This window comes from Grampus griseus, assembly GCF_964374135.1.
Source record: "Grampus griseus genome assembly, chromosome: 10".
Lineage (NCBI taxonomy): Eukaryota > Metazoa > Chordata > Mammalia > Artiodactyla > Delphinidae > Grampus > Grampus griseus.
In genome coordinates this window covers 59,329,152-59,349,403 of record NC_139004.1, presented here as the reverse complement: position 1 = coordinate 59,349,403, position 20,252 = coordinate 59,329,152, and the positions used below count along the sequence as shown (strand labels likewise).

At 47.4% G+C, this 20,252-nt stretch overlaps 1 protein-coding gene across 7 annotated transcripts in view; it reads left to right on the top strand.

The window, feature by feature from the left end:
- The first annotated feature begins 6,098 nt into the window (after positions 1-6,098).
- The window catches only part of TRAK1 (trafficking kinesin protein 1), a 104,285-nt gene continuing 90,131 nt past the window's right edge, over positions 6,099-20,252 (top strand). For 4 of the 7 annotated variants that reach the window (XM_082662696.1, XM_082662695.1, XM_082662693.1 and 1 more), the window contains exon 1: positions 9,824-10,002. In XM_082662696.1, coding sequence (XP_082518822.1) covers positions 9,912-10,002 — 91 coding nt within the window. In that variant the 5' untranslated portion in view covers positions 9,824-9,911. Of the gene's footprint in view, positions 6,374-9,823; positions 10,003-10,629; positions 10,716-15,448; positions 15,593-20,252 lie in introns of those variants that run through there. The other 3 variants (XM_082662694.1, XM_082662697.1, XM_082662698.1) reach the window with 3 other exon arrangements.

Sequence of the window (20,252 nt, the reverse complement as noted above, 5' to 3'; positions counted from 1 at the left end):
CAAGGCCACTGGCTTTTTGTTGCTCATTCAGTCTCTTCTTTGTTCAGATGGGGTGGCTGAGGCCCAGAGGAGTGACACCATCCCCTCAGTGTCACACAGCTCTTGGAGTTTTTGCTCAGGTTCTGAACCTCAAAAATCCCATGCTGGAGGGGAAGGAAATCATGCACACATGTATTCTGTCAGCAGCAAACTGCATTAGCCTTGAGCAGCTTGGTCAGTACTCTTTGACAGCCTAGGGGCTGGCATCTTGATCACAGTTGAGGAGAAGAGTGAGGCACCGGACCTGGGCCAAGGGCCCCAGGCGAGAGGCAGGAGGTCCCTCTCAGCTCAAATGCAAAACAGCCTGCCTCCTTGGGTACTATTTCCTGCTTCTTTTCCTGGTACCTCTTTTGCTGAAAATTTGACCAGGTTGCAGAATTTCTCACTCCTCTGCGAAGAAAAATCTCTCCTTCCCAAAGGCTCCCCAAGCAGAATCGATAAGACAGAGGCGCTTTCATCTCTCAGGGCCATCCACTCTCACTTTGCTTAAGCCTCGTTTGTTCCCTCTGCCTGAAAGAAGCCTTTTGCTTGGTGTGCCAGGGTTGGCCAGAGCCAGAGAGCATCCAGGGCTGTGGCTGCTTTGTTCCTGAACCCTGTGTGAAGTCTTGGAAATGCCTGCATCCATTAGAGTGAGGGGCAGTAACCAGGTGCCAAGGATCGTTTTCCCATGGGGTTCCCATCACTTATCTCAGTTCAGACCTGGATTCCCCCTCCTGCTGGCTCTGTGACCTTTGGAAAGTTACTGAACCTCTCTGAGCATTCTTGTCCTCAGCTGTAAAATGGAACTGGTAACAGTACGCAGCTAAGAGAGAGGTGACCAGCGGCAGGTGGTAGAAGTTAGAGGTTCCAAAGCACTTGACATAGTATCTGGCGCACACCATAAGTCTCTACAAAAGTTGATACTGTTAAGATTTTACAATTGTGCACCTCCTTACAGAATACTGGTGTGGGAAATTGTGAAAATTTAGGAACATGCAAGGGTCACTTCTCTTAGACAGTAAATGAATCATTTTGAGGGGGAGGTGACCACTTTGAGAGTGTGTGAACTTGGAGGGTTGCTGTGTGCTTAGCACTGTGCTGGGTACATTATTTGCATCTGTGTCCGTAATCAGTTTAACAGTCCGAGAGGTGTGGGTATTATTACCTCAGAGAGGAGGAGACTGAGGCTGGAGACCTACAGGAACTCGTCTCTCTCCTCTTCACCCCAAACGATGTTTTGGGGTCGTTGACGCCATGTGCTAGGCGGTCTCTCCCACAGTGGATGCTTGCCTTCTCTGCGAGTCTGATCAGATGCCTGGCTCTGTTTATTTCTGATCCTTGAGCTGTTAGAGATCCTGAGTTATCAGCAGAAAAAATGCATTATGAATAAAAACACTGACAAACAGTTGTCCTAGGAAACTGAGTCCTTAACGATGTCCTTCTGAGCACCACTCAGCACTGCACGGTCCCTGGGTCTCCTCAGAGGGTACCTGCTGTGACTCTTTCTTCTAGAAACTGGATGAGGGACTTGCAACCCAGATTTTGAGTGGTCTATAAATGAGGCTTCCTGATTCCTGAATTATTGTATATGGATGATCTTACACGTTTAATCATGACATCACATTTGGTGTCTGTTGATCTGTATTGGAAAGGATGAAGTGCGGTTCATTTGAGGCCATTCTGAAGGGCCCATGGGAGGGGGTCTGCATCCCCGGAACACCTCAGGAGTGTTTCAGAAAGTTTCCCCATTGATTTCTGTGAATCTTCAGGGTTAGCTGTGTGTAATTTGGGAGTTTTGACCCTTTGGTTCCTGTATGGATCATAGAACTACAGCTTCGTAGCTTCAGGAAATCCTCAGGTCGTTTGGACCAAACCCCTTGTTTCATTCATTATTATTTATTCTGCAGATATTTACTCAGTAACTAACAGGTGCTAGGGCCAGCCCATGCTTTCAAGGAGCTCCCACAGCCTGTGGGAGAGATGAGTCCTGGACAGGGGGTGATGAAGGCATGGAGGTTTGCCAAATACAGAGAAGCTTTCCCCAAAGTCTGTTCCATGAAATAAATGCCATGGGACCAGGTATCCTGTGGCAAAAGGTTTCGTGATATAATAGGTTTGGAAATGTTGGCCTATGGATGTTGGCGGAGAGTCCAGAAAGGTGCCTGATTCCGAGAGTCTGGAAATGATACTTTCAATGATAATGATTATTTTGAGAATGTGATATGTACCTGGCATGGATGTAAGTGCCTTATGTGGATAATCTTATTTTATAAAATCCAGTGATTTGGGCGGGCCATAATTTATAAGCTGCTTTTGTATTGATAGAGATTTAGATTATTTCCCACTAGATTTTCATGGGCTAAAGATTGATCTTTTTACTTCAAGAAGGGTTTCTCAGTGCAGTGGAATATCATCCAGGCTTTAAAAAGGAATGAAATTCTGACATGCTGTAACATGGATGAACCTTGAGGACATTATGCTACGTGAAATAAGCTAGTCACTAAAAGAGAAATACAGTAGGATCCCTCTTATAGGAGGCACTAAGAGTAGTGAGTTCATAGAGATACAGATAGACAGCATACTGGTGGCTGCCCTGTGCTGGCAGGAGCGGAAGTGGGGCATTATTGGTTAACGGATACAGAGTTTCATTTCTGCAAGATGCAAAGTGTTCTGGAGATGGGTTGTGCAACAGTGTGAATGTACTTAACACTCCTGAGCTTAAAGATGGTTAAGATGGTACCTTTCATGTTATGTGTTTGTTTTTAACCACAATAAAACAAAAATACTGTTTTGGCAAAAAAGGCATACGGTGAGAATTAAAATTCACAAATCATGGGATATGATGGACTTCAAGTTGGTATGCATGTGCATATACACATCTGTGTGCTTAATTATTTTAACTGGGGTTTGAGATGAAAAAAATCAATTGGAGTAGTTTTGTTCTACTTTAAAAAAAAGAAAAAGAGGGCTTCTCAAACTTTTGAAGGCTTTGCCAGTTGATGCCCATAAAAAGGGGACTTTGGACTTGAATGTGGTTGCTTGAGTTCCCCTTGAGGCTTGAGTGAGCACGGGCTGGTGTCTCTAAAATTTGTTTTTTTGAGAAAATGTTTGCACTTACTTGAACTATTCGGCTGTGTTTCTGAGTTAGTGTGTGAGAGCTGTAAGTTGAAGCAAAGGTACTAGGAGGAGGGACAGTAGTGATTTGGGGCTGGTGATCGGGATTTAGGCCAACTCCCTCATTTTATAGAAAATGAAAGCAAACGTTGTAAAATCCATGATTGAAGTTCTCTTTAAGAAATCTTTATGTTTTTGACCCTTTGTTTTAAAAACCACATTGATTGGTGGGGACAGATGGTTACTAGACTTATGGTGATCATTTCATAACGTATGCAAATGTCAAATCACTATGTAGTACCCCTGAAACTAACAAAATATGGTATGTCAATTATATTTCAATTAAAAAAACCCTATTGATTTCAGGGGGACAGTGGCATTTTACAAAGGGAGAAACTATTTCAAACTTTTGTGTAAGGATCCTATAGACTGCGTGGAAGTACAGATTAAAGAAAATTCGAATGAGGATCCAATCCATTAATGAGTTTTCAAAACCTTTTAGAGCCCATGTTCATTACCTGCCATTTCTCTGCGTAGAGCATCCTTCCACGCTGATCAATTCATATCTGCTCTGAGACTTCCTTTTAGCAGCGACAGAGTTCACGTCTCTGTGGCTGCACCGTAATTAGCTCCATACTCTGTTACGTGTTAGCTTGTTCTTAGCCTTTCACTGTGATAAGCACCTTTGGTCTGTGCATCCTCGGGCCAAAAAGCCACATGCATTTAGCCAAGCTGCCCTTCTGAATTTATTACCCATCGCTCCACTATAAGTTTCTTAAAAGTCTTATCAAATTGAGCATTGTTATAGTTTTTAAATCTTTGTCAGTCTGATAAAGAGATTTTTTTTGGATCACAATTAAGGGTCCTGAAAATGTTTGGTGTGTGTGTTTGTATACTTCTTTTTTGGGGAGGGGAGAGAATCTTCATATCCTTTGCCCATTTTTCTTCTTTTAAGTGTCCCTGGTTTAATTTCACTGCCGTGCCTACTTAGCTTGTATTCCCCCCCTCTGAGTTCTTTTTGTCCATCTGTTTAATAGTGATAGCTCACAAGGTGTGGTCCGAGTACCTGCAGCTCCTCGGGAAGAGTGGGGTCGTTATGTCTTTAAATATCTCAGAGTACCCTATAACAATAGCTTAATTGGTTCCCTTCTGGAAGGTCTTCTAGTCCACGCCCTCAGGCCTCTGCTGCCCACAGTATTTTGGGAGTTCTTGAGAATTCCAGGCTTTTTCTTACTGGGCGGCTTCTCCGTTTGCCTGTACTTGAATCACTGAGGAGATGTTGTTGATACAATCCTGTTTTTTATCTCTGGTTCCCTATCACTTTTCACCAGGGATGTACAGGCTCCCGCACCTCTTCCTACTTTATATTTGTGTGTTCATTTTAATGAGGGCAGGGAGTTTATCACCATTTACAATAGGAACTCTTGGTGTATTTTGGTAAATAACTTCATATTGAGGGCTGTAGTTTCCCTTCATCACTGACTGCACCATGTTGAGTAAATCTCTGTTAACTTTCCTCTTTTTTCTCTTTTTTTCTTATTTAAAAAAAAATGAACTGTAAATATATCATTACTAGAACAATAATTCTCAAACTTTCTTGGTCCCAGGAAAATGATCGAGGATCCCAAAGAGCTTTTGTTCATGTGTGTCACCTTGATTTACATATATTGTATTAGAAATCAAAGCAGAAAATTTTAAACCACAAGGATTCAGAAGTACACATTCCCTTCGTTAACCTTCAGAACAAAGGTATCATCACACATCATGGAAATCTCTGGAGAGCTCCATCGTACCATCTATGAGAGAGAATGATAGTGAAAGTACCTTAGAAAATCATTTTGACCTTGCAGACCGTTTAAACTGGTCTCCGGGAACCCCAGGGGTTCTCAGGCCACACTTTGAGAACTGTCCTGCTGAAGAATGTTTCTCAGGCTTTCTGTCTTGTTCATAATGGTCATGTTTGGCATTTTTTCTGGGTATATGTGTGCATACCTACAGTATGTGGTATGTGGAGGTGGGCTGGGAGGAAAGGGGCGTAGCTGAATTGAAAGTTAATGTCTAAGGCAGTAGCGCTCTCCTGAACCGTGTGGAGACATCTCTTGCATGTAGGTTTGCTGTTACTGGAACCAAGTGGGGTTCTCAGTAGCCTCTGCCATGCACCATCCCTTTTTTAGCAGGTATTTTTTAGGCCCATCCAGATTTTACGCGGGGGTGTGGACCCTGGGTCAGGCTGATGTTGCTGGAATGGCCCCTAGAGAGAGTGACCTGCTAGTCCCCAGACCCTTCACCTGCTGCCCTTAGATTCCTGAGAGCCTATGAATGGGCTGATTTTCCTGAACCTGCGTGTGTTTTTTTGGCTTAAGGTCTGTAGTTTGCATCATATTCTTAAAGAAGTCTTCTAACTTCATGCTGTAGCTTAAGGTTGCGGCATGCCTTCAAGCTCTTGGAGAGTTGAGAATATACGGTGGTTGGAAAGGGTTTAAGAGAGGTATCACATCTTACATAATTCAATATACAAAAAAAAAGATGGCTTTTTTTTAGAGGGGTGCATGTCTTCCCCAGGATGCTCGTGCATAGCTCTTCCCACACTCCATGTGGCTGCCAGGTGACCTGGGTGTGCTCATTTCAGGGTAGGTGTCATCATTTCAGCTGTGGTCCAGTCTGTTGATTTGCTTAGAGCTGCTTCAAGACAGGTTTCAGGTAGTAAATGAAGCCACACACTCTGTATTTTGTTCTGTACTGGGACCTGATTGGGTGAATGGAACTTCACTTGCAGTTCTTTTATCGAAACTGAAGAATTCAATTGGAAGTACCTTGGCTTGAAGGAAACAGAATTTACAGTCTGATCCCACATCATCTCGGGGTCCTTATTTTCTGAAGATTCTGTTCTTTTTTTTTCAGAGACTCTAAGTCACTGAGCTCCTCTCTCTGGATTGTCCCATAGATTCCCCGTGAGGAGCCGCTGCTGGTGTGCCAGACCTCCTGGGGGCCGTCTGCCCGACTGCCCCTGACTCCGGCAGCGGGGTCCCCGATGGCAGTGGGCACCTCCCCGTGAAACCTGCCAAGCTGGACGCCACAGCTCTGCACGACGACACTTTGGCCAACTCCGTGCCCCCTTCGGAGGCGTGCAACCATGCAGTCCTAGCCTGCAGCCCGGGCATCCCTGAGGAACACTATGTAAGCGAGGCTGTGGAAGATGCTCTCGGCTGCAGAGGGTACCGGGATGCCTGCACCATCACTGGTAAGGGCGCCTCTCCCTGCCAGGGACGGGGGAAGGCAGTGAGGACCGGGGAAGGCAGTGAGGACCGGGGAAGGGTGGGGCCGTAGGAGTGGGTCCCGGGGAGGGATGTGGAGAGTGGGGAGGGGCTACCGAAGTGCAAAGAGTCTGAGCTTTGGGATCGTGAGACTGGCCATCCAGAACTGACTTGTCTGAGATGAAGACAGCACCTCACAGAACTGTCGTGAAGGTTAAAGACGGGATCACTGGACCTTGAGCAGCGTCCCTGGCCCGTAGCGGGGCTCAGTGTAGTTTGGCCCCCTGCCCCTCTCTCTGAGGCTCAGTTTCTTCAGACATAAGATAGGTGTAATGGAAATAACATGCCATGATGCTGTGGGCTGCAGCAATGGGGAACTCCCTGCAGCACCCTTTGTACACTGTCAAGTTTTGCACAGACAAAAACTTTGTCGAGTTTTGTCAGTCATGCCTTCCCAGTGTCTCGAGAACAGGGCGCTCATCCCCCAGCGCACTGGCTACATCTGCTATTCAGGCACATTGTAACGGAGCTCTGGTTTGTGTCTTTCCTCAAGGGATCATTGAGACAACTGTTGGAGCCCTCACAGGAGGGGGCTCTGAGTGGGCATGGTGTGTAGTTTTCCCCTGTTCTCTCTCCAGTTAGGCATTGAGGGCCCCCAGCCCCACCCCACGTCAAGAGCTTCCTGGGTGTGAGGGGCTTGGAGGTGCCGGGATCCCAGCCGAATGCCTGGGTGCTGACCCCCTGAGCTCCCGATGGCACCAGGGGCCTCCCCTCCACGTGTGCACTAAATCCTACTGCTGCTTGCCTGTGCCCTGAAGGACACGCTTCCGGCCCCCGCCCTCTCTCTACTACACCATCCGTTTCTCCTTGTGCCTGGATCTTCCCTGTTAGCACGAAAGCATGCTATCGTCGCTCCCTTCTTAAAAAGAATCCTTCTTTGCTCTGCTTTCCCTGCAGCTAGCGCCTGTGTCTCTGCTCTTCGGTTTGCTCTGTTTTTCCTCCTGTTTTTCTCCTGTGTCCACCGCGAGCAGGCTTGTGACCCCACCGTGCCCCCAGTGCTGACGGCCTCATTCGGTTCAGGGGTCCATCCTTAGCCTTTTCAGCAGGAGTTGACACGGCCGACCACCCCCTTCTCCTGGAAATACGGTCCTCCCTTGGCTTTGGGTCCCGACCTTGCTAGCTGCTCCCCTCTGGGAACTTTGGGGGCCCCGGGGCTCAGCCCTTCGCTCTCTCGGGTAACCCACGCCCTAAGTGATCTCACGCGGGCTCCGGGATTTAGAATCTGCTTCTACGCTGAGCACTTTCCAGTTCCTGTCCTCAGACTGGACCTTTGCCCCGAAGGCCAGATGTGTCGGTCTGACTCCACATAACAACACTTTCACTTGGACGCCTGTTGGGCATCTCTGACTAACTTGGCCAGAAATGAACTCCTGATTTCTCCCTCCACCTGCTTTCTTTGCAGTCTTTCTAAATGGTACTTACATCCTTCCAGTTGCCCAGGCCAGAAGCCTTGGAAGCATTCATGACCTCTGTATTTCTTTCAGACCCTGGTTTGCTGGGAAGTCTGTTGACTCTTTGTTCCCAGTGTGTCCAGAGTTTGACTGGTTCTCACCAGCCCCACAGTAACTACCCTGGTCCAAGCCACCTTCATCTCACGCCCGGATCATTGCAGTGGGCTCCTAACTGGGCCTCCTGTTTCCCTTCTTGCCTCTGTGCAATCCAATCTCTGCCCAGCCAAAAGAGTGGCTTTTTAAATACAACGTCAGGTGGTTTAACTCTTGTGCTCCAAACCTCCAGCGGGCTCCCTTCTGACCGTGGCCTAAGTGACAGAGCTGCCTGTGCCCCTTTGACCTATCTCCTCTTCACTCACTCCATTCCGGACACACTGGCCTCCTCACTAATTCTTGGATACACCCAGCACATCCCACCTCAGGGCCTTTGTTCTTGCTGCTGCTCAGCACCTGGATCGCCTTAACCCTAGATGTCCTCCTGATTCCTTCTTTACTTTCTCCAAATGGCATTTCCTTAGAGGCCTTTTGTGACTCCCCTGCATAGAGGGTGGTCCACACCCCCCTTCCCCATCTCCCTTACCTGCTTTAGCTGTCTCCCCATACTTAGCCGTGAGTACTACATGTTTGTATTTCGTTGACCAAACTTACAGTAGAATAGAAACTCGCTAAGGGCAAGGACTTTGTGCACCACCGAGTCCCAGTGTCTGAAAGAGCGCCTGCCTGTGGCCAGTGCTCAGTAAACATTTGCTGAATGAATGAGTTGTGTCATTTAATTAGTACTGCATCCCCATTAAATGGAGACTGTTGTCCTGTTTTTACAGGTAAAGAGACTAAATCAGGAAAGGTTCAGCATCTGGCCTAAGATCCTGAGCTCTAAGGGGCGGGGCTTGCGTGTAGGTCATGACCCCCGGGGTATGCGTTCCCTGCCACCTGCCCCCCACCCCCACCAAGGAATACTGTCCAGTTGGGTGGGGACGTAGATGAGTGAGTGGAAATAGGCTGTGCAGAATGGTTACACCAGTGGTAAGCACAGCACACGGGAGAGCATCAAGGAGGGTGCCTGGGTGAGCCTTGGAGGGGAAAGGATCCGGGAGACTAGGAGGGCTTCTCGGAGGAGGCAGTGTCCCAACTGCATCTTCATTTGTCTAAACACGTGAGCTAATCGCTGGGATTCTAGTGGCATCTGTGCCAGTGAAATCCGGGAAACATTTAGCTTGCTAAAGTCGTTTCGCTTTGAACATGACAACCGAGGGCAAAGTAATGGCAGAATTGCAGTGCTGAAACTTCAGAGGCTATGGGGCATGGTAGCTGGGGGTTCTTTGCGGGAACATCTGTAGCAAGCACCATAGGACAGCTGAGAAGCAGCTCAGTGCTGTCACGTTTGGCAGTGGCTTGGTAAACAGGAGCGTAAACACAGACACGGTTACGTGTTTAAGGTGCAGCCCGACAACGCAGAACACGCTCAGGTTAAAGTCTCATTTGTCGGTCACTGAGAGGAAGACACAAAACAGAAAACATTTCCCAGAGATCTGGAGTTTCTCCGAGAATGCGTATGTGGACTCCAAGGGCTTTGCCAAGTGCAGTCCTGGGAGACCGTTTGGCACCCGGCCTCTCATAAATCCACGCCACCCACAGTTCCTGGGGAGCGCTGAGATGAACAGCAAGCTTTTTGTTCCTCTTTAGTTTTTAGGCAAAGCCCAAATGCCCGTCACAAAGCCCTGCTCCCCCTCTCCCTCCCCTTATCCTCAACCTAGAGATATCACATTTTGGGGTGCGTCATTTTCTTCTTGGGGCAGTTTAACAAGATGAGCCGATAGGGTGCCCATGCTGCCTCTAGTTACGTAACCCATTGTGCTTCCAGGGCAGCGAGCAGTCTTAGGATTTGCCCCAACAAGCAAGCTCAGAGAACTGCTGAGTAGGTGCAGAAGCTGGCTGTGCTGAGGTGCTGCCTGGGTTGGGTTCTGATGGGGGATCGCTGTTCGCTCTGAACTGCCGTTGGAGTTTCTCTCTGCACATGGCATTGGTATTTCGGTTTGAGCAGCCCGTGAGGGCCCAGCCTCTGCCAAGACTCTGCCCAGGCAGGCTCATTCGGACAAGCTCACGTGGTAAGTGTGTTTGCCCGGCATGTCCGCTGTTGCTTTTCTTTGTGAAAGTTGCGGCCGGAAGGGTGAAAAGGCCACGGGGAAAGTTGTTTCTCTCCTGTTCTGTTCGGCTTGGCAGGTTGTCCTTGGACCTGGGGTGGGGAATTGCAGTATCGAGTTATTGACAGGCAGAGCAGAGGGACCTCGGAGGCTGCTCACCCCTCAGCCCCTCATCCAGGCTCAGGGGAGGCAGGTGACCCCTGCAGGGCCATGAGCAGTGGGTCTGAGTTGGGACCGGGCTTCTGGACTCCACCACCTTGCTCTTTGAAATTCTCTGCAGCGACTGACCACAATCTCTGAGGCCCCTTCTGGCCTCTCCTACTGATTTTCCTGATCCTGTGTCCTATCCTGGTTTCTTAAAGCTTCACCTGGTGTCTGGGTCAGCAAGGAATTTTTCAGGTGAAGAACAGGGTCAGGCAGGGTGTCTCCCCTGCTCCTTCTCTCTTTTCTGCCCCACTTTTCTTTTTTTCTGCACTAAATGTGCTTGGCCCTGTACCTCCATCCACACCCCGGTGACGGCGAGCTTGCTAATCAGTTCTGCTCTGGCTTGTCTCTTGATGTGGGGCTGACGTTTCTCCTCGCTTCCTCCAGGCTGATCAGAGTCTGATGATTGATGACCCATCTGGTTTCTGTCCTGTCTATATGCTGTTACTCACAATCTGCTGGGCCACAAACCAGTGAGTTCCTCAGCGGCATGAGCTCCTCTTGCCCTGTTCTATTCAGTTTTAGGTTTCAAGACAGATGAGACTCTGGATGGGAGATAATGGAGATGCTGTGGGGTGTGTGTGTGTGTGTGTGTGTGTGTGTGTCTGTATATTTAAAGTATTTTCAGGCTTGTTCAATAATTCTGTTCAACTGGCATCTGTTCGAGGCCAGCTTTTTGCTGGTGTCCGTAGATGAGCTCTGGCCTCTCCCTCAGAGCCCTGGAGGTGGGCAGCGGTGGAAATGACTCGCTGTGACCCGCTGTGACAGGATTGCTGCCACTATGCTTACGGGAACTGTCCTGTCTGGTGTCCTTGTCATCACAGGGCCACCATTTCAGATTTGTTCCTTTTCTGTCACTGATTTAAAGCCATCAGAGTTGATGATTTGTCCTCTGAAAACATGCTCAAATTAAAGTATTATGGACTTCTTTTATGAATTGAATGTAAAATCTTGCTTGTCAGTTCCTGTCTAGAATAAAACTTTTACTGTGTTTTCCATTGAAAATATATGATGTAAATCGTACTTACTTGGCTGGGTGAAACAGAAAAGAATGGACAGTGAAACATCTCTTCTTTCACAGAGAGAGAAAACGTGAATTAGAATCTAGGGAATTACAAGTTTTTTTCAAATTTATCATTTAGAAATGTTCTTTGCTTCTTCTCTCAGTGGAATGGCCCCTATTTAGCAGTTGGTTTGTTTTTGCAAATGCAGTGCAGGAGGAGGACCTTGTTGTGCTGATTTTAGAGGTAACACTTAATCTTCAGCAAAACACAAAACATTCGCATTGGCCTTTTAAACATGCTGTAAATGAGATTGGGAGTTACCAGCTGACCTTGCTTCTCCATTTCTCATCCTTAGGTGAGTGGGTAGAATGTTTATCACACAAGGTTTTGACATATACTGTAAAATTGAGTTAAAATGTATTAGTAAGATTCTTGACATGTGATTGGGAGGTTACAGTTGCAGGTGCCTGCTATATTTTTATCCTCCTAATTGGTTTCGTTCTGAATTTGAAGCAGGCTTTTAATGCACCTAATGTATTGGTGTTAGCCCTTGCCTACTTTAAACCATTTTAGGAAGCTGCCAAATAATAAATTACAAGAAAAGTAAAGAGTAATCTTATTAAAGAATTGATCAGGGGTGCTTTGGTCCCAGCCACAAATAGTATTCCTAAGGGTGTTCTTTTAGATGCCAAGTTTTCATAACGGATTTACATTAATTTGTTTTGCAAGTATTAGAGCAAGTGTCACTTCACACACACTTCGTTCAAGATGCTCTCTAGTGGGACTGGAGCGGCCAGATGTGGGCCTCTGCCGTCAGCACCCTGTTTGTCCCACTCTGCGGAGGTTTGCTGTAGGGGCTTCCCAGGGATTCAGCAAGAGAGGGTGCTGGGTGTGCCTTGCAGCTGGGTTTGGATGTTCTCCCAGCCGCACAGTTCACTGGTGACTCTGGGACTCACGGCCCAGAGAAACTTGACTTTCTTCTCTGACGTCTGATCTTGTGTGAACATTGACAGACTTGAGCAAATCAAGTGAAACTATTATGAACAGAAACTTTGTAACTGTAATTAGACCTGGAACAAATCAAATTTCATAAATCTTGTATTAGGGCTTTCCTGAGAAAACCGACAGGAGATATATATATATATATATATATATATATATATAAAATATTACATATATATATCATACTATAAGGAATTGGCTTACACAATTATGGAGGCTAACAAGTTCCAAGATCTGTAGTTGGCAAGTTGGAGATCCAGGGGAACCAGTGGTGTAATTCCAGTCCAGAGATTAGCAGGCTCGCCATCCTAGGAAGAGACAGTATTTCAGTTTGAGTCCAAAGGTAGGAAAAAGCTGATGTCAGCTGGAGAGCAGTCAGGCAGGAGGAATTCTGTCTTACTCGAGGGAGAGTCAGCCTTTTTGTTCTCTTCAGACCTTCAGTGGATTGGATGAGGCCTGCCCACATCATGGAGGGGAATCTGCTCTACTCAGTCTACCGATTTAAATCTTCATCTCATCCAAAAACGCCCTCACGGAAACACCCAGAGTAATGTTTGGCCAGGTATCCGGGTACCCCATGGCTCAGTCAAGTTGACAGCCATCACAGGTCCTAGCAATGGCTGACACTTATTGAGTAGTTGCTCTGTGCTTGGCAGGCTTCCAGGCGCTGCTCTGGAAACTCACTTTTTTCTCAGCACAATCCTGCCAAGCAGGTACTGTTACCACCCTCACCTTTAAGGAGGTGCAGAGTGGGGTGGCCTGTCCTCTCATGGAAACCAGGCATCCTTGGGTTTACAATCCAGTAGTGTTGTTTTCTGACCCTATTTAACTTCCTTCCTTGTGGATTTTTCTCTTCTCATAATTTCATTTAACTAGGGTTTTAAATGATGAAAGTAACACATGCAAATTGTAAAACTTGGAATTGTACCAAAGCATAGTCAACGTAGGGTAACAATCATTCGTCCATCTGTACAGTTTAACCATTAAAAAAAATCATTCCAGGAAGTTTTTATGCACATAATTCCTTTTCTAGAAATACACAAATGGGACCATACCATATACCCTAATCTGCATTAAAAAAATTAACTACTACTTATGATTGTTTCATTACAGTACTTAGAATATTGCCTTATGCTTTGCAATGGCTCTATAGTCACTCATTTGGCTGTATCGTTATCATCTCCATTTATTTAAACCAGCTGTTCTCAGACATGATTTTTTTTTTATAACAAACATTGTGTAGTTCCTCCTTTATTAATCAGAAATTAATAGGTAACGAATCCCTCTAAACACATCATCTTAGAAGAACCAGTGTAATGCCTTACTGTAATGTAAAGGAGAAACTAAATTAAAATGATGGAGCCTGGATTCTGATTGTAGGTGTGTGGACCTGGCCTCATTAGGGTATGTAGTGAGCAGGCAGGCACTGCCCCTGCAGACAGGGTTGCTGTGCAAGTAGCAGCTGTGAGGGCAGGGAGTTCATCATACTCGCCACCCAGTGGCCAAAAAAGAGCCTCTGTTTTTTGTCAGTCCCCTCTTGACGGATGCTTTAAGTTGTTTCCAGTGTTTGCTTTTTAACAGTGCTCCAAGGAACAGCGTTCTTGCGTGTACATCTTTTGGGTCACTTATCCTGCATGTCTGTGGGCTAACAGGAAACGTGCATTTAGGATTTTGCGTGCATCGCAGCACGGCCCTCCAGAGAGCCTGCCCCCATTAAGTGCCCAGCATCCACGTGGGGAAGTGGCAGTCTCTGAGTTTGATCAACCATTTTCATCATGGTTAATCAGATAGTCATAAAAAATGGTATTTCATCTTATTTTGTTTCTTTTAAATTATGAATGAGTCTCTGCCTCCTTTCTATTTCATTTTCTGCAAACAACCTGTTTTTTGTCTTTGCTCATTTTTCTGGTGGGTTGTTGGCCTTTAAGAGGTATTCTTGAGAGATCGTTGTGTGTACAGAGGGTAGGGCGGTGTGCCAGGTTGAGATTCTTTTATATTTCGGAAGAGGAAAAAATGTCTTGAAAATACGATTTAACTATGACTATGTTTGATATTCACAGAAGTACAGGGTGCTAAGAGATTGTGTAAAGGGGATTTCTGAAGTGGCATTTCTTTCTCTTTTCTTTGGCCACGCCACGTGGCTTGTGGGATCTTAGTTCCCTGACCAGGGATCCAACCCAGCCCCTTGGCAGTGAAAGTGCAGAGTCCTAACCACTGGACCACCAGGGAATTCCCTGAAGTGGCATTTCTGAGAAGGTTTCTGTGGGAAAGTAGTCTTGGCAGAAATCTGAAGGATAAGTAGGAGATAGCAGGAAGGGGGGGAGGGAAAGAGCATTCCAAGCAGTGAAAATAGCATGAGCAAAGGCCCTGTGGTGGGAAGATACTGTGATAATAGTAGCTGACATTGATAGAGCACTTATTATGTGCTAGACACTGTCCTAAACACCTTTTGTGTCTAACTTCGTTTAATTCTCATCTGTTAGTTATCTCTCGCTGTGTAACAAACTTCTGCAAACCTTGGCAGCTTGAAACAGCAAACATTTATAGTTTCACATATTTCTGTGGGTCAGGTGTTGAGGAGTAGCTTAGCTAGGTGGCTCTGGCTCAGGGTCCCTCATGATGTTGCAGTCAAGGTGAAAGCTTGCACTGTGGAAAACAGTCTGGTAGTTCCTCAGAAGGTTCAACATACTAGTTACTGTTTGACTTACCAATTCTACTCCTAGTTACGTACCCAAGAGAAATGAAAACATAATTCCACACACAAAACTTTATGGGAGTGTTCCAAGCAGCATTATTCACAATAGCCAAAAAGTAGAAGCAACCCAAATGTCTATCAACTGATGAATGGGTAAACAAAATGTGGTATATTCATACCATGGAGTATATATAGTTCAGGAATAAAAAGGAATGAAGTACTGATACATGCTATGGCATGGATGACCCTCGAAAACAGTGTGCTCGTTGAAAGAAGCCAGACACAAAAGGTCACACGTGAAATGTCCGGAATAGGGAAATCGAATAGAGACAGGGGCCAGCAGGCTTTCTGGTTCCAGAGGGCGCTCTTGGAGAACTTTTGCTTTCAGTTTTCCTTTCTTCTCTCCTTTGCTTCTTTCTTCCTCTCGCCACTGCGTCCCCCTTCTTCTCTCCACCTCTTTCTTTTTCCTCCCACTCCTTTTCTCTCCTCCGTGCTACCTGTTCCCCATCTCCCTACTCCTTCCCTTCTCTCCTTCCTTTCCCTGTGTTTCCCCTCCCCCACTGCATAAAAAGAAACAGTTACAGTTTTTAATTTTTTGCCTTGTAAAACAATTTGACAACGGAGGTGGATCTCGGTTGGTGAAGACTTGGTAAGCCTCGCCGTCCCGTTCAGTCAGAACCTCTTAGGTAAAGACAGCAGGTTACAGGGAGTGCTGCGTTAATGTTCTTTGGTGTTTTCCAGCATGTGGGAGAGGTGAGGTTGGCCTGTTGTAAAGCTGGCCCTTTCCCTGTAGTGTCTTAGGTAACAGGCTTCCTGTGATAACGAAGGGCTTTGTAATGCTCATTGGGAAACACAGGGGTTTGTCGTGAAGGTGTGAGCTTGCAGGTGAGGGGATGGAGGGAGGAGGGCCTGTCTCACTCTGCCTGCAGTCCCTGGGCAGGACATCTTCTGAATTCTTGGATGGAGGTAAACGTGCTGGGAGCGGAATGGAGTGAAGAGGAGGCTTGAAGGCTGGAAGTTCTGGGAGTCTTCGGGAGGGAAGTGACCTCTGGGAGAGGAGGAAAGGAGAGAGGACCAGCTCGCCTCCGCTCTGGGCACCTGGAAGCTGCGCAGAAGCTGTGTTACCCTAGTTTCCCGCCCAGGGAGAGGCTGTTTCAGACCCTACCCAGCCCATCGGACTTTCTTCCCTGGCACCCCTGGGCACCGGGCTGGAGGAGGAGCTGGGGTACCGAGCGCGGTGAGCCTGGGAGCCCACGGCATTCTAGGGCTCTCCGTCTGCCCATCATGCTTTGTGATTACCTCTCACCCCCCAGAGCCCAGCTTCAGGGCAGAGTAAGGTGGACTGTTGGTTTTGTGCAGAATTGGGTTTTGTCCTGTGGGTGCCGCGAAAGTACCACAGAGGGAGGGAGGGAGGGAGGGCGGGCTGTGGGGTTGAAGCTGCATGGGAAGAGGCGATGGAGGCGATATGGGGGATCAAGGGGAGGGGGTCTTGAGAACTGTGAGGACTGGGGGTTGTGGGCAGGGAGGGAGATGTGTGGATTTCAGATTTCAGAGGTCGCTGGCAGAGGGGGAGCATGGGGTCCAGGAGTTGAGCGGTGGGGAGTTGGACGGTGTTTGGCTTGGAGGTGACATGCCCATCACGTCATGGGGATGATGACTGCAAGCCTGATGCCGCAGGGGGACGGACTGGGCAATGGACAAGTGAGCACAAGCCAGGGGCAGCGTGAGTCTTGTCGACTTCAAAAATATTCACAGCCTAACGATTGAGAGTTATGTTTTATTTGGTGGGAATTTTTAGGACTTCAAACCCAGAGGCAGCATCTCAAGTAACCCTGAGAGAACTGCTCCAAGGAGGCAAGTGGGGAGCCAGGTTGTATAGAAGTTTTGCAACAAAGGGCAGGTAGTCTGAATGTCAAAAGAATATCATTGGGGCATCCCTGGTGGCGCAGTGGTTGAGAGTCCGCCTGCCGATGCAGGGGACACGGGTTCGTGCCCCGGTCCGGGAAGATCCCACATGCCGCGGAGCGGCTGGGCCCGTGAGCCATGGCCGCTGAGCCTGCGCGTCCGGAGCCTGTGCTCCGCAACGGGAGAGGCCACAACAGTGAGAGGCCCACGTACCACACACACACAAAAAAAGAATATCATTATGGGACTTCCCTGATGGTCCAGTGGGTGAGACTCCGCGCTCCCAATGCAGGGGGCCTGGGTTCGACCCCTAGTGGGGGAACTAGAGCTCGCGTGCATTCCGCAACTAAGAGTTCACATGCCGCGAGGAAGATCCTGTGTGCTGCAAGGAAGACCCTCTGCAGCCAGAATAAATAAATAAATAAAATTTAAAAAAGATAATTGTTAATTAAAAACAAACAGATATCCCAAGTTAAGGAATTTAGCACTTCTCTATGTATGGGAAGATGAAAGAGTCTGGGCTCACCGAAATCATTCCTTTGATAGGCATCTCAGCTATCTGGGGCCAGTATCCTGTGTTTTCACATCCTGAGTTTCCTCGGGGCTCACGGTAGGGAGTGGCTGCAGTCTGAAGGCTGCTAGATGGCAGGTATTCTCTTCCTTCCCGAGTTCCCTCGGGGCTCGCCAGCTCACTGTCTGGTGATGGCTGCAATCGGTGATGACTGTGACATCCTTTGTTTACTGATATAGCAGGCAGTATTCCATTTTTCAGTCTCAAGCTAGCAAGGACTTTTTAAGGCAGGTGGAAGAAAATGACCTGGTATGGCCAGAGGAGCCAGAGATTGCCAACACGAAGCCCAGACCCCCAGAGAGTCAGCTTAGGGCAAGACTCGAATTTTCCTCTTCCAGGAGGTTTTCAGCGCTAAACTGGATTTTGATCTACATGATGGACCGTGCATGTGGGTCATGTTCTTAGTGGGAGAGAAGGAAGGTCTTGCTTCTTAATGGTTAGAAACATGATGATGAGGCAGAGCCGATGGACATGGGAACCCTGACCTCCCTTCTCTTCTTTTGGTAGGAATTCAGTTCTCACACCCAACCCAACACGTTAGATTTCAGTGTATCTAATAACTATACTTTTTTTTTCGGTGTTGGAAAAACCTCACAACAGACAACTCAGGTTGTCGTTAACTGTAGGTTTGAACTCCATTGCTCAGTGCTATTTCATTTCTATTTAAGGAGGGGTTTGTGGAGAGTAGAAATGGGAAGGGTCAAGTCTGAGTCTGAGGCAGGCCTGGAAGTACTGCATGCTGGTGTCCTCTCCTCCCTTTGTCTGGGACCTGCGGGAGGGTGTGGGCCTGCCCAGGTGCGGATGCAGCGCCACCTAGTGGGCAAGAGGAGCACTAGCAACTGGAGTGGTAGCCTTAAGCTTGAGACCAGACACCTGCAGTGCCCTGGGTGTGCAACTTTTGAAAGGGATTGGAGGAGAGAGGAGTTACTTGTCTAAAGAGTATGACAGGTAGGGCCGGCAACTTTAGATGTGTAGAACAAAAGAAATCTGCTCCCATCTCTTCTCCTGCCTTGGTCCATCCCACCTTTATTTTATTTTATTCCCATCTGCTATTTGCTGGAGTTAATTCCAGGAGTTGTTTTTTTAAGGGAGGGTGTTATGAAAGCCAAGAGTGGCCACATCTTCCTTGCTTAGACTACTTGTTAGGAGATCCTGATGGTGATGGAATGTCAGTCCTATGCAGTGAACTTTATCCTCCTAGTTATCGGTGGCCGTACTTTACATGCTTTTAAATTGGGTGTGTGTAGTAGTTAGGTTTTGCTGTAGAAATGCTGGGTAACAAACAACTCTCAATTTCACAGTGGCTACTGCAACATTTACTCCTTGCTCTTTGTCTTAAGTTTCCATGCCTGAGCTTCAGTTCAGGTCTGCATCACTTGTCTCATTTGAAGATTTGCGATGACGGGCAGCAGCTGTGTAGGGCCGTGTTCTTCTCCCGGCAGGGGACAGGAGCTCAAGGGGACAAATGTAACCACACAGGCACAGTCATAGCCTCTGATTGGACATGCAGTAAGTGACACATTCCATTGGCCCAGGGAAGTTCCATGGCCTAGCTCAAGGTCACTGAGTTGCAAAATGATACTTCATTCAAAGTGAGCCATAGCAAGGGTGGGGAATGAGGGAAGATCAGCCTGGATTTTAGGAGACCCTCAGGTAGCAGTAGTGGTCTTGAATGGCACAGGCATGTAGGTGGTCTTCAGGAAAGCCCCTGAAGTGGTGTCAGTGACCTTTAAGCCCTTTGCCTAGTCTCTTAGCTCTGCTGGGCTAGGGAACTCAGTGGGGGTGGGTAGGGGAAGAACCTGGGCTCCAATGGCCTAGAGTAGGGGCTAGCAGACTTATCCCTAAAGGGCCGGAGAGTAAATATTTTAGGTTTGTCAGTTCCGTGGTCTCTGCTGTTGTGGCTGACAGCGGCCACAGACAATACCTAAAGGAATGGGCGTAGCTCTTTTCCAATGCAATTTTTATTCATAAAAACAGGCAGGGGGCCGAATTTTACTGTGGACTGTAGTTGGTGGACTGCTGGTCTAGACCTTCAAGCCCTGATCTGTATCAGGACTTCAACTTAACAATAAGAGAGAAATATCCCTTTTTAGCTGAGAAGCCAAAAATAAAAATTCAAAGGGCTCCTGTTGGGTCCAGTAATAGCCCATTCCCCTCAGCATTGTTAAGCCGTGAACAGTTGTTCCATTATCGTTGGAGTCTCCAGGCAGCCAGAGTTTATTGTTTCTAAGCATGAAATCTCATTTTGCTTGACCCATTTTCAGTAGAAATGGCAGTGAAGGGTATTAGAAATTCCTTGGGCTTTCCTAGGATGACAGGAAGGGTGATTTAACCTTTTGGATGGATTCAGATGCGTCTTTCATGAACAGTGTTTGGCAGGAGATTTGGAGACATGCCCAAGGGTGGTAGGTGTGCCCAGAGACCTTTTTTCACATTCCTTGTGGGGTTACATTTTTGGTGTGTGAGTAACCACTTCATTGAGATAGAATTCACCCATTTACAGTGTATAATTTGATGGTTTTTAGTATGTTCACAGGGTTGTGCAATCATCGCCACAGTTAATTTTGGAACATTTTCATCACCCCAAAAAGACACCCCAGGCCCTTTAGCTGTCACTCACCAATACACTCACATGTCTCCCAGTGTGGCTGCATTTTTTCTTTTTTTTGCGGTACGTGGGCCTCTCACTGTTGTGGCCTCTCCCGTTGCGGAGCACAGGCTCCGGACGTGCAGGCTCAGCGGCCACGGCTCACGGGCCCAGCCGCTCCGCGGCATGTGGGATCTTCCCGGACCGGGGCACGAACCCGTGTCCCCTGCATCGGCAGGCGGACTC